General features: G+C 39.7%; 2 protein-coding genes across 5 annotated transcripts in view; one reads left to right on the forward strand and one right to left on the reverse strand.

Annotated features, from left to right (window-relative positions):
* Positions 1 to 215: 215 nt before the first annotated feature.
* On the forward strand, positions 216 to 10,304 carry LOC118413686. The gene is made up of 7 exons (XM_035817213.1): positions 216 to 1,921; positions 2,489 to 2,690; positions 4,951 to 5,164; positions 6,407 to 6,518; positions 6,781 to 6,882; positions 7,301 to 7,483; positions 8,010 to 10,304. The coding sequence occupies exons 1-7, from the start codon at positions 752 to 754 to the stop codon at positions 8,307 to 8,309; spliced, it is 2,283 nt and encodes a 760-aa protein (XP_035673106.1). The 5' UTR covers positions 216 to 751; the 3' UTR covers positions 8,310 to 10,304.
* Positions 9,499 to 21,263, reverse strand: part of LOC118413042 (insulin-degrading enzyme-like) — a 29,019-nt gene continuing 17,254 nt past the window's right edge. For all 4 annotated transcript variants that reach the window (XM_035816181.1, XM_035816182.1, XM_035816180.1 and 1 more), the window contains 15 exons: positions 19,507 to 19,533; positions 18,555 to 18,637; positions 17,412 to 17,556; positions 16,706 to 16,816; positions 15,714 to 15,834; positions 15,343 to 15,434; positions 14,671 to 14,782; positions 14,198 to 14,265; positions 13,500 to 13,599; positions 12,888 to 13,012; positions 12,362 to 12,509; positions 11,873 to 11,934; positions 11,457 to 11,529; positions 11,089 to 11,159; positions 9,499 to 10,869 (listed from right to left, as the gene is read on the reverse strand). In XM_035816181.1, the coding sequence (XP_035672074.1) occupies positions 10,747 to 10,869; positions 11,089 to 11,159; positions 11,457 to 11,529; positions 11,873 to 11,934; positions 12,362 to 12,509; positions 12,888 to 13,012; positions 13,500 to 13,599; positions 14,198 to 14,265; positions 14,671 to 14,782; positions 15,343 to 15,434; positions 15,714 to 15,834; positions 16,706 to 16,816; positions 17,412 to 17,556; positions 18,555 to 18,637; positions 19,507 to 19,533 (1,461 nt within the window). In that variant the 3' untranslated portion in view covers positions 9,499 to 10,746. The remainder of the gene's footprint in view (positions 10,870 to 11,088; positions 11,160 to 11,456; positions 11,530 to 11,872; positions 11,935 to 12,361; positions 12,510 to 12,887; positions 13,013 to 13,499; positions 13,600 to 14,197; positions 14,266 to 14,670; positions 14,783 to 15,342; positions 15,435 to 15,713; positions 15,835 to 16,705; positions 16,817 to 17,411; positions 17,557 to 18,554; positions 18,638 to 19,506; positions 19,534 to 21,263) is intronic.

Raw genomic sequence — 21,263 nt, forward strand, 5'->3', positions numbered from 1 at the left:
TCATTGGTCGAACGGATAATTGTGATGGACAGTCAGGATTGGTCTTAAATTCGGAGTTTGAGCAAAGGTTCTGATGCGCCGTCTCTTATTGGTCAATTGATCAATAGCCCGATCCAACTGTCTATCACAATTCAGTTTCAGTTTCAGTTTATTTATTAAATAAACAATTTTACAATTAGAATTTTTTTAATTTTACAATTAAAAGTTCAACACATGATAATAGGGTAATTAGTGGTTTGACCAATATGGCTGCATGTCTGTCGAATACATGCATTTTTATGTTTTTATTTTGCATTCTTACATTTCGTCGGTGGTGGGTGGGGCTATGGGTGTGGTCTACAGATGTCTATATCTTGAATTTCTTTGAAATCTTATACCCCGTCTTTGAAATCTTATGCCGCATCTTAACGTTAGCCCATGTTTAAGGATTGTGTACGAGAAATGTGTAAATGAACTTGGCAATGATATTTCCGAGTCCAGAAATAGTCAACATTAATCCTAGACATGGTGTTGATATTTTACAGTCTTTTCTAGTTAGAAATAGTCGCCCGGGTCTGAGTTCGAGAAGAGCCACACCTTGAAATTCCGCCGCACTTATCGAAAAGAGTAGAGATCCTTCCCTGTGTGAGTGGATCTTCTAAAAGGCATGGAAATAAACAAACCGGATCAAAGTCTTTAGGTCTCAAAAATAAAAGCGTGAGAAAGTACAAAACGGTCCGCCCCTTGCTCGGGCGGCTGGCAGAGCGTTGCTATGTGGCGAAGTCGTCAAGGGTCAGACCAGGAGAACAATACCCGCGCCCTGCACCAGCACCCCTCGTATCGGCTACTGTTTCACTGCTGGGACCTGCTAGAAAATACCTGGCGCTGCTTGTGGAAAAACATCAACAGGTCTGGTTGTGGTTGTGCACGCTGTGGGATTTTACACGCGTCCTGGCATCGGTGTGGAACAAGCATGAGTGGCGGGAAGGTACGCGTGAAGTCCAGCAAGCCTCGGGCAAACCTACGCATACCCTGGCGGGACTCTACTTGGCTTACCGGCTCGAGTTCTTCCACTTCGCCGCCGTCGCGCGCGGAAATTCACGCATTAAGCCCGGGTTCGGTACTACGGAAGGTCGCACTACTGTATCAGAAAAGGAATCTAGACGAAATAGTTTGCATGTTGGAATCTCTCAGCCCGGTAACTTTATCCACGCTCGCTACCGAACTACCCATGGATGTGTTCATGGACGAGTTCCCCCAAACGCTACCCATATTGCGAATTTTCTACGTGAAGTTGGCTGATCTTGACCATTTCCCGATCGGTATGCCCGACGTTATAACGTTGATGTTGCATCTAGCTGTTTATACCTCCGAGCACAACATGACGTATACACCTGCGGGTGGACAGTGGCTACTGGCGGCGCATCAAACACAACACCTGTACAGGTGCTGCAATGACATCATAGGGATAGCGAACCGTGTGTATCCTGAAGTGCGAAGCCGTTTACGTGCTAAGAAGGAACAGGTCGCCACCTGCCTAAGAGGGTTAGGCGAACACGGCATGGTGACGTATGAAGACAGCCTGATGCACCTATCCGACTGCCTCCTCACGGAGTGTAACAGGAGTTTAACCGTCTTGAAGAGCACCGTGACCGCCTTGGATGAGATGAAGCTACCGGAGAAGTCTCATCATCACGACCGCAAGCACGCGTCCACCTCGTGCGGTCATCAGAGACTCCTCTCACTCAACGTGCGGGACATTCAGGATAGGCTGATCAGGAACAAGTCTCTGATGAACGCCGTGGATAGGACTGCAGCCTCCAGATCGCAGCTGGCTCACTTCGTGCACCTGTTGTCGGAGCGCATCGAAGCTGACAAGGAAGCGCTCCGGACCACCACCGAGCTACGCAAACAACTACACGTGCTCAAGCTGGACAACAAGGTAAATAAACTAAGACTAAATGTTGTGAAATCTCTTAAATGAATAAGGAACGGGTTTGCATAATGTTACCGCAGCCGTCTTTCTTAGAATTCAATTGACGTTTGCATTGTTGCCAGGAAGTTTATATCGCCCGCCGTCTTGGTGTGCCCCAATGTGGCCTCTTTCATTACTCTAACGAAGTAACGTCAGTCCTGTTTACAAACTTTCCAGCACTTTTGACAAAAGTGCTGACATCCGTTAAGTCACGTAACCAACGTGACTTGTAATTTAATTATGAGTAAGACTACAGGTATAAATTGGATGTGCAAACTTTTTGTGTTGGGAGACAGTTTTATGCTTTAATTTGTTCTATGTTACTTTCTTAAATTACTAGGATGAGAATTTCTTCTTAGGAGGTACTTGAATTATAAAAAGTAGGCCTTATTTGCATAATTAATTATGCTATGTTTGATAACATTTAAATATGTTTATAACTGATGTAAATTTTGTAAATAAACCTAGTAAATTATGACGTTATGAGTGCATGATCAATGCAGAGTATTTTCCCCCATATCTCCCGTGCATCAGGTGGGGTTGCTTCTGACAACTCTGTCCAGAGGGTTGGACATGATCCTGAAGATGAACCCAGCACATGTACAATCCAGCCCCAATGGGCAGGCAGGGGGAGACAGTGGTGGAGCGGACAGTCTGCATCTCCATGGAGGAGCTGCAGTTGACTCCTCTCCAACAGAACGATCTCCCACAGAGCGACAACCTACAGAGCACTGTGGTAAGAGATGTTGTTTTTTTCTCTTCGCCAAGAAGAGTATGAGATTGCTGACTTGGGTCTGTATGTAGGTCAACAGCATATAACTCGAGAAATTGTGGATGGAACTTTGTGATTTTTGGTAGGTGTGTAGCGGTTGTCGAAAGGAATGCCAAGTTTGAAAACGGTTTACCTGGCGTTTTCCTACGGTACTGCAGCGAGCTTGGTATGTTTTTTGCGGTTTGTTTTGGGCAGCATAAGTCAAAATCTAGCTGGGCGATTTTCACGAAACTTGGTAGGTGTGTAGCGGTTTTGGAGAGGAAGGTCAAGTGCGAAAATGGTTTACCTGGCTCTTACCTACGGTGCTGTAGCGGGATTTGTATGTAAGTGCGTTTGTCTGTATGCAAGATAACTCGAGAACCCTTGAATGGATCCTGATTATATTTGTTAGGTGGATGGGGGTAAGGAAAACGAAGGTCAAGTTCGATAATGGGCACCCTAGTGGCTGCCTAAGGTACTGCAGCAAAACTTTTAATTTTGACACTTCGTGTTCTGGACATGCTGTGGTCATGATTTTTGAGTGGTAGATAGCCCTTGGAACAGAGAGTAACTGCTGTGAGTTTGGACCCCCTAGCGGCTTTTTGGGAACTGCAGACACCGATTTCCGTTCAAACTTTGGACGAGGATAACTCGAGAACGTGTAAACGGATCATCAGGATTTTCAGTATGTAGATAGAATGAGTGATGACTTATACAATGTAATACTAATTATGCAAATCAGTAGCTAATTTGCATAATTAATGAGGAAAGTTCATAAATCCATTCCAACAGCATATAACTCAAGAAGCTGTGTATGGATTTTCATGATATTTAGTATTTAAGTAGCGGTTGCGGAAAGGAAGGTTGTGTTCGAAAATAGTTGACGTAGCATTTTCCGTTAGGACGGTAGCGGGCCGAGTGTGTGCGTCCGTTTGTTTGTGGAATGCATAACTCGAGAAGCCTTGAAAAAATCCTGATAATATTTGGTAGGTGGGTAGGGGTTAGGAAAACGAAGATAATAATATGATAGTGGCCCCCCTAGCGGCTTCCTAAGGTACTGCAGCAAAACTTATTAACAGAAATAAACTGTGCTCTATATATCTCATTTTGACCTATATCTATGGACACAGCTGTTATACAGATGTTTTGCTGGAGCTGAACGCCCTTACACTGGGGACAAAGTCTTTGACAAGCATGAAATTCTGATCGACCAGGGATGCTACCAGGTCATCTGTCAGGTCACAGTCTGGTTTTTGGTAATATCTGTGTGTTTGTGAGGAACATAGTTCATGCAGTCATTTGCTATTTAGTAATACATGAACAAGACCTTAAAGTCTTAAATAAAGACATGATTATTTGGCGAAGAGATGGGTTCGTTGAACTCTAGTTTGGCAATGCTTATGGGGTGGGCCCCAGTTAAGGCCTAGGTCCCAACCCGGGATCCAGCCGGGTAGCTTTCAGAAACAAAAAAATAATAGAAATGCAACCATCCACACAGAACTGTAAAGAAATACCGTCAGGAGCAAACATGGTGGCTGAGCCCCGTTTTGGAAATGGGGCTAAGCCTAGGATATGTAGTAAGAGATAGCATTCATCATTTCAGATGGTGACATAAAGTTGGAAACCTCGAGTATGAGGGAGCTTCAGGCGTCAGCCTCAAGTGTCAAACCTTTGCACATAAAAGAACCCAACACACTTATTGAGAAAAGAAGGGATGACCTGGTGTGTTTGGCTAAATATGCAACCCATAGTAAACTGTACATGTATTTCACTAGTAACTACTTGAAAAAGCATCATGCATATGTCAGTTGAGGATCTGATGACTGCTTTAAGTAAAGTTTTACGGGGTTTAAAAACTAACTGAAGAAGAAAAGATGTGTCTTACAATATGTATAACTTACACTTTGGGCACAAAGTTACATCTATAATTCATAGTATCATTACCTGTTCAATGAAGAATTTCAAATTTGTGCATTTTTAATGTAAAAATAAGCTACTATACACATTACATGTGCTCAACAGCTACCGGTAGTTCATGGTTTAAAGTGTGCATGTGCAGTTTGATCTCTATAGAGAGTAATATATCAAAGATGAACTTCCCTGGCCTGTATACATATATACTTATTCTTTTTTTATAGCCAGGGGTCTTCAACTATGAGATATTGCAGACAATGCATCATATGTTGCATGTGCCATTCAACCAGTGAACTAGCTTATTGAGATCATCATGCCATTCTACCCACAGCAGATGTAATCATCCAGGAGGAGCCCTTACCTGGTATCGTTCACAAACGCAAACTGGCCATGGAGTCCAGTAATCCACAGAGCGTCAGCAACACCGCGACCATCCCGTCAGCAGATGTTAGGAACAATGAACTCACAGTTCTCAAGGAACAGTATGCCAAGGCCAAGGCTACCATCACTCAGCTACAGAAGAGAGAGAGAAACCTTCTCGACAAGTCAGTTACACACTCAAATACCTTTTGTTCTTTTACTAACTGTAACATCCTAACATCTTATTTCTATTAAAGAGGCTTAGAACTGTGTAACCTACTAAATTGACAAAGCTGTTTGTGATTTTAGTTGCTGACACATTTTTAAGTCTCTTAACACTGGTACCTGAAAGGTATACAGTCAAACCTGTATTAGCGGCCACCTTTGCATAACGGCCACCTGCCCATAGTGGCCACTTTTTGTCGGTCCCTTGGATTCGTAATGATTAAGAAATAGGCTTAGCGGCCACCTGTCCAACCCGGCCACGGCCACACGATTTCCGGTCCCGCAGGTACAAAAACACTGCCGATTACGGCCACGCGGACCGCTGATCTATGTTTCGGCACGCGTTCGGCCATATACAGCGGCCGTATCGTCACCCTACGCCGGATTTAAAACCTCTTTGACTTATTTTCAAAACAAAACTTCGTAAACTGGCGCTACCCATACCCGCTGACAAACGAGGTCATATAAGGTCAATAGACGACACCAATATTACGGATGTAAATTGTGTTAAAGTTACGTTCTAATACACTATCGCTTAGGTTAATTTACATCACAAAAATTTCTAAATGAATTGTAACAAAGACAAAATGATATGAACTTCAGACTATGGTGGATTTTATTCTTACATTTATTAAGAGATAAGTCTAAAATGACTTGACTTTTCTTGTGAGTACCACATTAGCATAATGGGCGAATCTGACGTGTGAACGCGAGCGGGAACACACGGACGGCGAAGTATCAAAGGATACAAGACGAAAGATCAAAGAAATATAACGATTCCGGTCTCTTCATACAATACTGTAGAACATTTAAAACTTTTTATAGCTTTTGTTTTCTTAATACATATAGTGTAAAAATCATTGCAGTACATTTACAGTACTGTATTATGTGAATAAAGATCAGTGGGTACTAAAACCATGTGTAACTTATTGCTTGTGGTCAATTAATTAGCATATTCTCTATAGTGGCCAATTTTGACCAGTCCCTTGAGTGGCCGCTATAGACTGTACATAGCATCATTTTAAGGGCTGTTTTAAAAAGTCTTCACCACTATCATTGTAAGCTCCCCCAATAAAATATTGCATAGTTCTAGAAGTGTGTGGAGAAAATTATTCTCTTTTGAAGAATGACAAACATGTATCAATGTTATAATAAATATTTCAAACAGCATGTAAATTAATCTACCACCTTCTCTTTCAAAGGCTGACGACCCAGGCTAGACGTCAGATTCAGCGAGGATGTAAGTTTGAGGACATTTCTCTGACAGCTCGTCCAACCCAACTGGTCAGGCGATACGAAACCCTCTACACACAGGTACAATGTACATTCAACATTACTGGACGTGTGAATGTAGCGTCATATGCTAATTTGCTAACCTTTACGTCAAAGATTTACGAATTTTGTTCAATCAAAATTTATTGCACAGTACAGTCACACAGGATCAATATTTCTTCATTTTTAAAGATTTGATTGGAGCAACTATCTATCTGTGGGAGCAAATTTGAACCATAGCCTGCGGGAACAAATTTGGACCCGGGCCAACAACATACACTAACTTTTTGTCTGTCTCCTACAGAGCCGAGTGGATGCCCTGGACAGTATGGACGCCATCCTGAGGAGAGATGGCTTCTATGTACAGGATAACCTGAAGAACAAAATAGCTTTTACAGTAATGCTGGTAAGTCTCATCTTTCTGTTAGTCACTGTAAGTTACTAAGTTAGTGAAACCTGTTTTACACTTGCAGGTTGCAGTATCATCATGGGTTACTAGTGGGCACTTTACTACTGCTGAGTTGCTAATACTGATGGCACAAACTCTGCCAGATCACTGCAAAAAGTCACTCTGACGATTGAACTTTGAAAATATAAAAAAACATCCTGACATATTTAATGCTAGTTCATCCTTATCTAAACTGTCAAAACAATCAAACTGCAATATTTTGAAAGTATTGCGATTTGAAGCCACATTCTGTCCACTTGATATCCCTTTGAAAATGGATATAGATAGGTAAAGGTGAACTAGTATTACTCAATACTGTAGATATGATACATTGTTCATATCTACAAATTATCTTACCTACTTACAATTTGCACAGTTGTCCTACAGATGTGCTGAGGAGAGGTTGAGTGAGCTGCGGTCCAGCGTGTTCCGCCTGCTCCCCGTGCCAGAGGGCGCTGCTTCACCACGACAGAAAGCCTCCGCAGCTGAGCTGGACGGCTGCATCAACAACTACCTCTGCACAGCAGCCGACAGCTGGGATACTGGAGCATGTTATCAGGTAATGACAATACTGTCAACCAATAGTGAGATCATGTGGCATAATCGGCAGCACATTGGGCTCAGGCCCAAGAGGTCCCAGGTTAGGAACCTTCCATGTCACCAATCTTGTGTCCTTGTAAACGGCACTTTACACGACAGCTAGGGCTGTCCCTCTAATAGGATGTTAATTGGAGGTCCTGTGTTGGAGGAGACAGCCACACCCGGAGCATGTAATAGAACCCGCCACAATTACCCAAAAGAGTAGGGTCCTTCCTGATGTAAATGGATCAAGCCATGCTGGCAAAATGGGGTTGAGATTTTCACAAGATGCTGGTACAGTGAGCGTAGTTTGGTGCCCAGAAGTGGTCTATGGCCTTGCACTGAGCAAACTCGTTAGAAAAAAAGATCCCATAGGACCCCATAGATCTGTGGCCCCAGGAGTGTTAGTAACCACTGCAAAAGTAAATAAGTTTACAGTTTGCTGATCAGTGCAGATACAAAAAATGTATGTAATATGTAATCCATGTATTCTTTCCACCATGCAGGATGTGGTGGGGAAACTGTGTGAATGTCTCCAGGAATTCTCCGCCCTTCAGGAATCCGGAAGCGTCACGAGTTACATCCGGGAGTGCGTGCAGCTCTCGTGGGCGCTGTGCGTACAGACGCCACCTCTCACCCTACACTACAGCGACGCCGTCTTCAACCCCTCCCTACACGAGCGCTTCCACTCGTCTGATCCCAGCAGCGACAAAATCCGAGACTTCCTGTGGCCGGCTCTCATGGAGGAGCAGACCTGTCTACATAAGGGTGTCATCATGACAGGGGAGGAGGAACATAGACTTTAGTTTCTCGCTTCTTGTTCAAAATCGATGACAAGAGTTCAGTGAACTCATACCGGTGCTTCAGTGAAATTTTGTCTTATGGAAGTTCATTGATTATCACAATAAGGTTGTGATAAGCATTACCCGTAACTGAAAAAACACACTGAAAACAGTGCCTCCCCATGACCTCGAAAGTCTGTCACCTGTCTGAGCCAAAGTTGATGAATCGACTAATCCTACCACCTCTGAACTCTACTTCCTGTAACTCCCTCAACTCTGACCGTTTGCCCGTCACCTCTTGTCACTCTGACAGGTGACGTTATGTGGAAATATGCACAGAAGTACAAACAAACCAGGAAAAAACCTTTGATAATAAAAGTAAAAAAAATATCTGATGGTAAGAGTGTGTTGAATCAAAATTTGGTTCTCCCACACTAGCTCAAGTAAAAAATATCCACAATGTTTGGAGCTTAGTATTCTCTTAAAGTTTGTCTCTCTTATCATCATGACAAAGTCATAAGTTATCAGACATTTGAATTCATTGGTTTGAATGAAAAAAAAACTTAGTGGAAGAAAACAAACACTGTTAAATCAAAACATTACACATTTCCAGCACGTTAAAGAACCCACTGCACTTATTGAAAAGATTAGGGGTCAAATGTGTTTCAAATACTGTCCTATTGCCGCACCTCGGCAATTACAGTTGTACCAAAGTCACCTTTGCCGAAAGGAAGCTGCTCCAAGCCTTTGCGATTGCGTAGTATTAATATTAAGCTCCTCAAATAGAGAGTAGTCAACCCACCCAATAACAATCTACATGTATATAATTATATATATATACTTCAAACTTGTACACCATTTGCCTTGTCAGTGCAAGCCTGCGGAAATGCTGCTGCTATCTTCAGTATTACTTTTGTATGCAATACAATAAACCATTCTTACCGTATGGTATAAAACCAACACAAAATGTTTGTAAATTTGATTTTCGATTGACCTTATCTCTTATATTACATTCCTTACAATTATACTTCTCAAGATTTTAAGGTAGGCATGTCCAAAAGATTCCCTTGGTAATGATTGGGTAGAATATACTACTCGACTGAAGTACCTCATACAGACTACCAGTTCAGTTCAGTTCAGTTAGACTACCATATTAATCTATTTACTTTTTTTTATAAGAGGTAAAGGCAATAAAATCTGATAACATTATCAATGTGATCCATAAAATTTTATTCTTATTTTCTTTGTCCTCAATATTCAGCACATTTAACCACAATTTGTTACAACTCTTTTAATGATGGTAAGAACATTCAAAGTCAGTTTGCACTTTGTAAATGTACAAGTCTTAGAGCAGCATTTAAAAAGATTCTAGTCCTTGGCATAGTAGTTAACTTCAGATGAAGTATGGCTTTGCTTCTACGGGTAATTGTTAGTATAACAGTTTTCTGCTCAGGCCTCTTTGATTCTTAAGACTTAAAGTTATAACAATTTAACTTCAATGTATTTAAAGTATAAACACTAATCGATTATGTACATCTTGAGCTGGACCAGGTGTAGTTTCATATACTATCTGTCAAAATCATTGTTACAGTATCACTTTTATGTTTGTGTACATGTACAGTACCAACTTGAAGATGAAAGTCCATTTTAATAATTAATATTAATGATTTAAAGTTCTACATTGTATCTCAATCACTAATGAAAAAAATGATAAAAAGAAGTATTCCTAATCATGACATTTTCTGAACTCTAAAATCAACCTACAAACTAGTAAAGAAAACATAAATTATAACAGAGTAGCCAGAAAGATCTAATTCCTTGGTTCTTGCAAAATGTTGTAAAATGCAACTTGCAAATAATGAGATATAATGTATATGTATGGCATGGGCTAACATAACAAGGGCAGCTATTGGTAGTAATTAAAAGTACATGTCATTCTCCCTTTATCATCATAATGTCAGGAAAGCAAGACATCTTGTCATTGCCTTATGTATGGAACAATAAATTGTAAGAAATTTGTTGAGGTTACAGTCTCCAGTTTGACTTTGAAATTCCTCTTTTCCCATTTTGACAATATTGGTATCATCAACATGAAAGTTCTTAGATGAAAACTTTTTACGAGATGTGTTCTACAGTCACTAGTCATGTACGCTTATTATAACTTTTATGGACATTGACATGTAGGTCTATAGCTTAGACTTCAAGATCTTAAATACCCCATACAACAAAGCTTTTATCCCTAACTTTATCAGATGCTTAAAAACATTTAGTATTCTGTCTTCTAGTGTACAATTATAGTACGGTAACCTTACATTTTACATTGTGTAAAGACTATCAAGGTGCACTGGTGCACCCATAGTAAACAATTAGGTGTAAAGCTCCAATTTGGCTGCACAAAAGTGCACAAATCTGCACCTGTATTACGAGCCCTGAGAGTGCCCACCTTGTGCCTGATGTCTGACTAGAGTTTTGCCTTTCCCTGAGAGAGAACAAAGTCCGGGTCCTTGTGAGGCTGGTAGGGAGGCAGGTGGGGGTGGAGGGGAAGGTTGCTCTTGAAGGCTGTCACATCGGTGATCTCCTGGGGCTGGGGAAAAAAAAATTAAGTTAAGACATCACCAAGGGTTCACAATCATACCTGGTAGTAGATAACAACAACACTGTTTCAGTGTATTCTGCATCACTCGAGGTACCAGCCTGTTGTATTCTTTTAAATATTATGTTATATACACCAAAGAAAACAGACCTTTCAATGCAAAATGTGCGAGGAGTTCGGAAAATTTCCACAACATTGGCTTTTACTTACCACAGGGATGTCCGGAGGTGAGTTAGTTTCTGTTGTCTGCTGGGCTGCTTCTGCTCCCTGTTCGTCAGTTCCTGTAGAAATGTTTTTACGTTTTATAACTGAAAAATGACAAACTCATACCTTTAAAACATGAAATTAAATATAAAAACACAGGCACCATCATGATTGCTTTCTTCATTTTCCCACAATACTTATTGTATTTATAAAGAAAGCACCTAAACATGGTTGATGACATACGTGTACATGTAACTTTGTTTCTATTACAGCCATAATTAACTTAGCTACCGAAGTTACTGGTAACAGTACAATTTGGCTTCTGCCACACACCCTGTGGGGAGATACAAAATGTATATCACTTGGACCCTCACCTGGTGCGGCTTCAGCTGGTTTCACATGGATGGTCAGCTTACGTCTCTTAGGGGCTCCCCAGGAAAAGTGTTCCTGCAGAAGAAAGAAAGAATGAATGGGTCAATAAATGAAATTTTTGGTTTATAATAAAAAGTAAAAGTATATTGCAGCTGCAGGCTTTATAAATGACACTTAAAACTGTTGAGTTCTAATATAGGCAATTTACAAACTATCATTCATACAGCTTAACATTCTTAATCATAAAAGTGCTACAAAATCACAGTTATGTGTGTTACCTAGTGAATGTGCAAAGCTTTACATGAGGGACACAGTAGAAGGAAAAAAGCTAGGAAATTACATGTTCTAAGTCATGTTTATACTTCAGCTCCTAGACTACACTGACTTTATATACATCAGACCAAGGATATTTCTTCACCTTGTAAAAGTTCAGCAACTCTTCTTTGGTGATTGTCTTTAGGAATTCAACTTCAATGTTGTCTGGAGGGTCAGAAAGAGAAGAACATATAATTTCTTGATGAAAAAAATGAACTTAAAAAGGTAACTGTTACAGCTTTCTGATACTATATTCCAATCAAGACGAATTTGACTCTATTCAGAGAGACACACATTGAATTTGGTATACAGGTAAGCTGATATACATGATAGGCATAAGGCCTAGGAAAATGTTGGAGATTCCTGAAAAGACAAGGAATGTAGGCAGAGATGCTCTAATTTTTAAAGATTTCAGCAAAAGTGATCTAACAAAAACAGTTGTATTTTCAACATCATATTTCAATCATACAGATGGACTATTATCATTGATATCAAAATCAATACAACAAATATTACAGAATACTTATTGTATATAGAACTCTGTATAAAGACAGTTCACTAATATGCAAAACAAACAAACAAATAAACAGACCTCTGTCGAAGTTGTACTGCTGCGCCAGGATCTCTCCCCAGTGGCGGGCCGTCTCACTGGTCAGCTTCTTGGGTTTGTCAAGCCTGCGCACCACCAGGGCTGTGATGTGCTTCTGGAACTCCTCCTCACTCAGATCCTGCAGGTGAGACTACAACAACAACATTTATTTCTATATTTCACTCCATATCACATGGCTGGAGGGAAACATGTCACTCTTCCAGAGTTAGATGTTTTCTTGTCTTCTCCTTCTGTTCCTTGTGCAATTTGGTCATTAAGTAATTCAACTGTGACAGTTGTTTCTACCGCAAATAACCTCAAATTTGGCATACCCACAGCGTTTTTTCCCCAGTCATTTTGGATTTATCTATAGGAATGGGATGATGTTGGGATATGCCCATGTAGGTGTTGGTCACCAAAAAGTTTTAATGATAGAATTAACACATTCATTTGTTTGTGTACAAAGAACTTTGCTATCTACCAATTCACCAATGATTATGATTACCAATGAAAGAAGAATTCTTCACACCTCCATTTTCTGCACGAAAACCTCCACCCGTTCATCTAAGTACGCGGGCTGGCGGTCGGACTGCAGGATGAAGCGCAGCCCCTGGACACTGTTGGCCCGCCTCACACCGCTGAACACGATATAACCTGTCATGCGGACAAAATCACAACTGTTAGAAGTGTTACATCAAAATAACCAAACTTTACAAAGTGGCAGTGGTATGATTTCAAGACACTTAAGTAGTGAAACCTGCCTAACGGATCTTTGTGAATTTAAGTGGTCACTAAAGACAGGTGGTCTCGACAGACAGGTTATCACCATGCAGACCAAGGGTGAGGGGTGTTCTCTCAATGGAACTCCCCCCTAATGTGAGATTGCAAAGCACTTAGCAATATTCTCTGACAAAAATATTTTCTTTTGACGTGACGAATTCTCTTTTTCAGGCTGACCTTCCTCTAGATTATGCTAGACACAATTTTTGTTCTTTTGCATTCGGAGTCTGCTTATTCCCAGTTTTGCCCCCAGTGACTTGTGTTTTCGTAACCTAAAAAGCCAGTAAACTGCAATCCTTTCTTCAGTTTTCAACTTTTGTTATCTGTGACTAAGTAACAGACAAGTTGAAGGAATCCTTACCTAGCTGTTCTTGAGTGCGGAGCTGGTTGAAGCAGGGTTCGTTCAGAATCTGACACAGCAACTCCAGCAGCATGTTGTCCCTGGTGGACTGAAGGCCACACTGAGAACATACAAAACATCATAGTTACTGTAACATCACTACACTCAGTTTGTACATCACATGATATACTATACGGTTGGTTGTGAAGTCATAAGTTGCTATTTTTACATACTATCAGGGCTGTCTCCAGGACGGAAATTTGCTTGATGAGATATTACACCATCCATCCCACAAATCTGACATGAAACTATTGAAAATCTATTTTCATGACCTTCAAAAAAGGCCTCCCAAACAATGAGTGGGCCAGAAAAAAAATTCAAGCTGGAGACAGCCCTGCATATTACATGTATAATTATACATCAACTAAGCATCACTTTTTATGTTAACCTGTTTACACGCAGGGCCCAAAGTTTTTCCTTTGGAAAAGGCACTTAATTTACATCTATTCCTGACCTCTTTTACAGTACGCCTCACTTCGATATCAGCTTCCATATTGCTAGTCTTTTTAGCCAAGTATACCAAGCGATGTTCTTTTTGATAATCGTTTCGGTTCTTTTGCATGCATGACACCTTCCACAGTGACTTATACCACAGTGACTTATACCACAGTGACTGGGAATGCATAATTTATGATTGATATGCACAAACATACAATTACCTGATAGTATGTTTCAATGGCACTCGTACTGTGAACAGTATTTTCTCTTTCATACTTGTGGGCCACACCTGAAGATACACAGGTACAACAAGTCAGTGTGCAGGTTTCCTTAAGAAACTGATTATCAACAGATATATATATGATAATATATATCTCTTCCTCACTTATCAAATGTGACATGCTTGAGAGTCCTATCATAAAATACAGCGGACACTGAAATCTCCTTCTTAATCATGCAAAATTAGCTCCTGATTTGTATAATAAATCAACATTGTCTTCTACAAATTAAGCGTTATCACTTAAGCTTAAAAAATAAATTATTTCAGATTTTGAAAGAGAATATTTTCAGTGTGGAAACACTAAACAGACAACACAAACAAACACACCAACAGCAATACATCATGCTTCACGGATGTAATGAAGACACATGTGCAACAACTGTACAACGAATACAAAAATATTATATACCATACCCTGAGGGAGCTGGACTTCTCTGTGTTTGACACGTTGGCTGGCCAGGAGAGGGCGTGTCTTCGTGTTTTCCTGCAGACTGCCGACCACCAACTCAACAGTATCCAGGGCTTGCTGTACAAGGACAACATCATATTGAGGTCTTAGTCATTATATAGTGATGTCAATAGGTCAAAAGTTGAATTAAAATGTTTTTTTTTATATTCATATCAACTTTCATACACTCAGCATTAGCAGCTGTACTGCTGATGGACTGCCTTTGTTTTGGAGTTTTTGTGGAATGTCATCGATAAAATTCATAATCAATGTAGATTGTGAAAAGCAGTGGGCCAAGAACGGAGCCTTGAGGGACCCCCGCATTTATGGCCATGGCAATAGACTCTACACCATTAATAGTAGTTCTCTACTTGTGAGATAGGGTTGCAGACTGAATCTGATACGGAAGCTGGTGTGTTATGCCAAAGGGTGGATGTACCGATTACACAGGTACAGATACAGGAGCTGGTGTGTTACGCCAAAGGGTGGTTATACCAATTACGCAGGTACACATACAGAAGCAGATGTGTTAAGTCAAGGGAGGTTATATCGGCTATACAGATTACAGATACAGAATCTAATACAGAAGACGGTGTGGTATGCTGAAGGGCAGTTATACCAGCTTTACAGATACAGACCTGTTGTGTGACGTTGCCATGTACCAGGCACTCCATGTACATATGAGAGAACAGCTGCTTCATGAAGGACTGCAGGTTTTCTATTGTCACCTCTGAAAAACATGCGAGACACAAAATGAGGAAAGTTTTCTCCCGAAAAGAACCTGTTAGCTAAATACAGTAACCTGTAAATTCTGTACATGATGTCTGTCTTCTCTGTCATGACTAGTGGAAGAATAGCTCACCAAATAGCTCTTCAAACTTGTTTTAATTCATCCCTTCCGAAAATACTTTCATCAGGTTGATGGGACATAGGCTATAGGACAATTCTTTTATACAAAAAGTCTCCAGCACAAAGTTTGATTAAAGAAGACATTGTCATGAACATTTACCATCGAGACTGCCAACCAGTTCTTCCTTTGTCCAGCCCACTTCAGACAACAGCAGCGTTGTGTAGTACACCGCATGTTGGTACGGCTGCTCTGCCTTGAAGTTTTCCAGTGCACGTGTGTACTGTAGGGGAGGGGTGTGTGAGTTTATTTGTTTGTTTATTTGAAGGATCTCCATTAGTAAGTACAATGCATGCATCACTAGTCTTCCTGGAGTCACTATACAAACATGTTACATAAAATAACACATAATTCACTTCACAGTTTCAACTGCACATGCATGTGGTGTAATTATATATTGTATACGAGCGATCGTGATAATGTCACGGCGACGCAGTGGTAGGCAAAAAGCAGGTGTTTGGCAAACGATTGATTTACATATTAACCGGTAATTTGATCTGCTGATTTAAATATCAATTTTTAATCCAATCTACTGACGTCCTGGTAGGCACTAACCGCCGAATACCCCGGATATAAACAACAACAGCGATCGCTCATATTTTTGGTACTATTTTAGAGTTGTGGGCTCCTGGTGAGACACAAACAATAGATGTCTTGACATGTCTTAATAAGTATTGTGAAGACTGGTAACTAAACTAATGTTTTACAATTTTAAGGCCTTGGACCTGCGGAAACTTTAAATATTCACAAACAACATCCAGGTAATCATATCTGACAAAAAGCAGTTACTCAAGCAACTGGATATGATTAATTGGAAATGATCAGAAGTTTCAGATAGCATCCGTTATCTTTCGTCAGTGACACTGAAGAGATCTTGTTGGAGATCTCCAAAGACCTGGTCTCCAACTAGATCTCTTCAGTGTCCCTGATGAAAGATAATGGATGATATCTGAAATACATTTGTATCTGTCACCGTTTCAAAAATCATATTATCCAGGTGCTTGAGTAACTGCTTTTTGGCGCAACCTAAATAAAGGTTTTGGCTGAAGTTGCCCACTGGGTATCATGGCAGTATTTCAAACCCTTATACTTACAAGTTCCTTGATGATAGTAAACCTCTTAGGGTCAATAGTAAACGATGTCATCTTGTCCAGAACCTTCTTCAGGAGAATGGACTGCTTGTCATCGTATCCCCCAATAGCAAGCTGAAAACAATTCATACATATAGAATTTATGTTAAGAATACATTTTGTTGACAAACAAAAGGCATAAGGCAGCACCAAGTTAGTTTCCAACTTCTTGGTTTTTGTGGGGAATTAATAGAGTGAGTAGGAAAAAACACAGGTAAACTTGTACATGTATATTTTAAGTACCTACCTCTACACAAGGAGCTCTACATAAAAAAAATGTAAGAAACACCTGACAGTATCCAATGTGTAACACACCACTTCTGTACATCAAAAAGTACAAGTTGCATAAGACTGGACTATAACGTTTGATTCACTCACATTGGGACAGACCCTGACTAATACTAATAAGAGTTTTATAGATAAAATTGGTGTGACGAGTTGTTCTTTACAAGATGATGCCCCTAACCGAATTCACTCATTTTCACCTGACTCAAGTGAAAAAATAAGTGTAAGTATCAAATTTCCCAAGGTGCCATTTCACAACACTGGGCCTCTAGATCGAGTCAACGATCTTTAGCAGAAGAACCATCTTCAAAGTTGCCACACTTGTAACTAAATTATGCTTATCATATTTTGTAATTTTGTAAAGAGAGGGGGTGGGGGGACTTACATAGAAGCCATAGGTGGTGTTGTGGAGTGTGTATGACACACCAGCCAGTTCAGCAGAATAGGCATACTCCGTCAGCGCATCTCTGTACAGCTGTACAAACATGTATGCCAGGTTGCAGTTCAGAGGGTCAGCATACGCCACGGGGCTATAGAGAGAGAAGACATCAAATAAGTTGTCTTTCAATGTCAAATTTAATTCTGTGTATAAAAGATATTCATTAGATAGGACAAGCAGTGTTTTAACTTGAATAGGAGGCAGGCTGAATAAAAATTCTAACTGGAAGCTATGTGATTCCACAGCCCACCCAGAATAAGTCTAGGGTCAGCAGGTTTTTCTAGGGCAGGCACATGTATAGGGAAAGAGGAAACACAACATTTTTTTCTAGGCCTAAGTTGAATCGGTATATGAATTAGTATTTGAAACAGAGAAGGGAAATTTTAATTATATAAGTTGTAACCAAAGTTATGCCATGTATTGTACTGTTCCATAACCTGTAAAATATACATCCAGTCTTAATGTGTGATACTTGTCCTCATACTTTTCAGTTTACTTAATAATTAATTCAACTGTATTGTAATACAATGTATGTCTCACTGTAGACTTTTGGTCAGCCTAAAAAAAATTACAAGAAAAAAAGAAAGAGAATCCCTGTAACCTAAGACCATAATATTTTCAGGACTGAAACAGGAAACACTTTTTTCCTAGGCCTTACACTTCTCTGCAAACTCATTCTTAGACCTATATTACATAAAATACATGTCATACAGTGGCTGCTATCTGAAACATCTGACCCTTGAGAGACTTAAACCAGTTGCTTAACTTATGTATTTAACACTTTTTTTGGGCATCTGCCTTAGGGTCTAGCCTAATCATATGTCTGTGTTTATGCCAAAAAGCAGTTACTCAAGCAACTGGATATGATTTTGGAAACAGTGCAGACGCTTCAGAGTAACTGCTTTTGGCGTATCTTATTACCTGGATGTCTAACCTTCATTGACGTATATCTGACAGTGTGTTTGTTTTTCTTCCTTGCTTGTATTGTCAAAATGGTAATACTATCAACAAAAATCTAGAAAGTGTGAAAATTGTTTATATATGGCTTGAGTTCATGTAAGTAGTACCGGTAAGTGGATATTGTCTTACTTGATGAATTCAAAGTTGAGGCAGGCCTTGGGTAGAAGGAAGGTGTCATCCTGCTTGAACCACACCTTACACATGGGGTCATCCTGACAACATGGGGCAAGAATCAGACCATATTAGCATTGCTGATATTCTCCAAGCAGAGGTTTGTCTCCGGCTGTTTTTTTAGTTTCTTTGAAGCATTTTTATTGGCTTTCTGTTTTGCACCGTTTTCTTCCGCGGCCACAAGACATAATGAAAACAGAACAAATAGAAAGCCCAATAGAATGAGCCTAAGAAAGCCTAAGAAAACTAACAGCCGGAACTGAACCTCTGCTTGGAGAGCAAAATGTTAAAAAGAAAGGTCACATGTTTTAACATCCATTAACTTAAAGTTATTTACTACTCAATGGCAATTCGAAAAAAAAAATCTAATGAAAATCTAATGAAAACTAATGAAATATTAAGAAGGTTGCACTATTAAGGAAATATGTACAACTTTGATATATGCACTTCAAACTGTTAAGTTAAGCTTAGGCCACACCAATTTAATTTCTTGGTTCACGGATTCGCTCGCTCCTATTTTTTGGAGAAAAAAATAAAAATAAAAATTACCACTCAGCAAATTTTCACCATTAATGAAGCCATTCACCAACTTTCTGGTGTAGCAAATTGGTCTTTATATTATAAGCTCCTTAAAGTGTGGGTACAGGTGCTGTTACTGTACAATAATAGTGTTTTTGTACTTTTTTCAAGCTGAAAACTTTTTTTTCTTTATGTTTTGGATTAGTCGTTACCTTTACCCCAACCATTTTACAATTTTTATTTTCATTTTTATTTCGCCCTCTCGCTCCATATTTTTTATGAAAAAATCCGTGAACCAAGAAATTAAATTGGTGTGGCCTTAGAGTTGTTTGGCCTACATCTATATCTATTACTAATATTAGGTAGTTGAGTTATGGAGAGGAAACCTTACCTTGATGCATTCTGGTATTGATGGTGCCTGGAGAGGACATAGAAATTTGCACAAGGGTCATGATTATCATATCATTCATTAATGGTAATCTATAAATGGTACTATCCTACAGGTTAAACAAACTCTGTAGCATGGTTTAGAAGTTATTTAACTGTACAAACATTCCGTATCACACAAGGTACCAGCCCAACCTGCAGGGGGGCTGGGACCAAGTGTGATACAAATAGAAACAAGTGACCGTAGGTAACATACTCTGTGACATATTTATGGTTTCCGACTCATCAGTTGCAACAATATAAATTTTTGTTTGTTATGCCGATGATATGGACAGTCCCTGACAGACAAATAACAACAAACAGGAACACAAAAACAATAGTCTGTTGCCGGAGGTTACCTTTCGGTCACAGACTAATTAGAATGCACCATGTTGTATTTTATTCTTGTCATACTCAGGTCAGAAAACACAGAAAAATTCAAAGAACTCCGTTCACTTGGGAAGTTGGAGTGGAGTGTGCTAAATTTAATCGATGGAAGCATGTGTGATGCAAGTAAGAAGCCTATGTGATATGGAAAATAATCACCTGTATCAAACGTTATCGCTGCCCAAGTCAATATATATATACATGTATTTCATATATATATATATATGTGTGCGTGTGTGTGTGTGTGTGTGTGTGTGTGTGTATATATATATATATATATATATATATATATATATATATATATACATATACATGTATATACACATATACACACACACATATGAAATACAACACGGTGTATTCCATAACACCTGAGGCACCAGCCTGACCCCCAGTATTCAAAATATTGACAGCAGCGCACTCGATGTGTGTTTGAATTGTTGGAACTGTTGTGTTGGAACCCCGTCTAATAGCCAGTAGAACCCTGACAGTGTGTAATAATAAACACACAAGATCAGACTCATCACATAAAATAAGGTTTGACCCGGTCGGGAACACCGGTATCAAACATATAACTTTATTGCACAACAATTGTACGAGGTACAAAGTATGGCATCTACATAACTACAGTGCTATAACTTAACTTAAGGCTTATCTAACTAATACAGGAGTTGTAGTATGGGATAAGTTTCTTACAATCATTGGAGGCTTTTACAATCATTTGGGGAATTTCTAATGTCAAAACCTTCTTTGATATATTTTCCTATATCTGCCATGCAGGGATTGTCACATGTCATTATGTATCTGAATTTGCACTTCAGGTCCATTTGGATAAATCCTTGTGTACAAAATGACAGCCTTCTGTATAGAGAATTGCGTATATCGGAATATTTGGGACATACAACCATAAAGTGATATTCGTCTTCGATTAGCTCCGGACAGAATGGACAAACCCTCTGGTCAATAGGGATTTTTTGGAATCTTCCGGTTTCTATATTTAATTTGTGACAGCCAATTCTGAGTTGTGTGATTGCCCTACGAACGTCAAGGCTCTTTATGGTTGAAATGTAATTTTCTTGCTTGTAATGCTTGTTCAATGTAGAAAGAGAGGAGAGTTTGGAATTGTTTCGAATAGAGGAATGCCAATTTTGCACGTATATATCTTGTAAACGTTGTCGTAACTGAGTGGTGATTGTGTCTATGTGGTATGACCTCGGGTTCAGCCATATGTGTCCAAAGCCTTGGTAGTTGAGGATATTTTTTACGTGGACAATCCAATCATGTTCTCCGAATGAAACAGTATTGTATGTTATCATGGCTTAGATATGACATACA

Source organism: Branchiostoma floridae, chromosome 4 (genome assembly GCF_000003815.2).
Source record: "Branchiostoma floridae strain S238N-H82 chromosome 4, Bfl_VNyyK, whole genome shotgun sequence".
Lineage (NCBI taxonomy): Eukaryota > Metazoa > Chordata > Leptocardii > Amphioxiformes > Branchiostomatidae > Branchiostoma > Branchiostoma floridae.

Excerpts from the sequence above, each read along its gene's own strand:
- LOC118413686 (XM_035817213.1), top strand. The coding sequence starts at position 752 with ATGTGGCGAAGTCGTCAAGGGTCAGACCAGGAGAACAATACCCGCGCC. Across the intron at positions 2,691-4,950 it reads ACAACCTACAGAGCACTGTG|CAGATGTAATCATCCAGGAG; the intron begins GTAAGAGATGTT and ends TTCTACCCACAG. Across the intron at positions 7,484-8,009 it reads ATACTGGAGCATGTTATCAG|GATGTGGTGGGGAAACTGTG; the intron begins GTAATGACAATA and ends TCCACCATGCAG.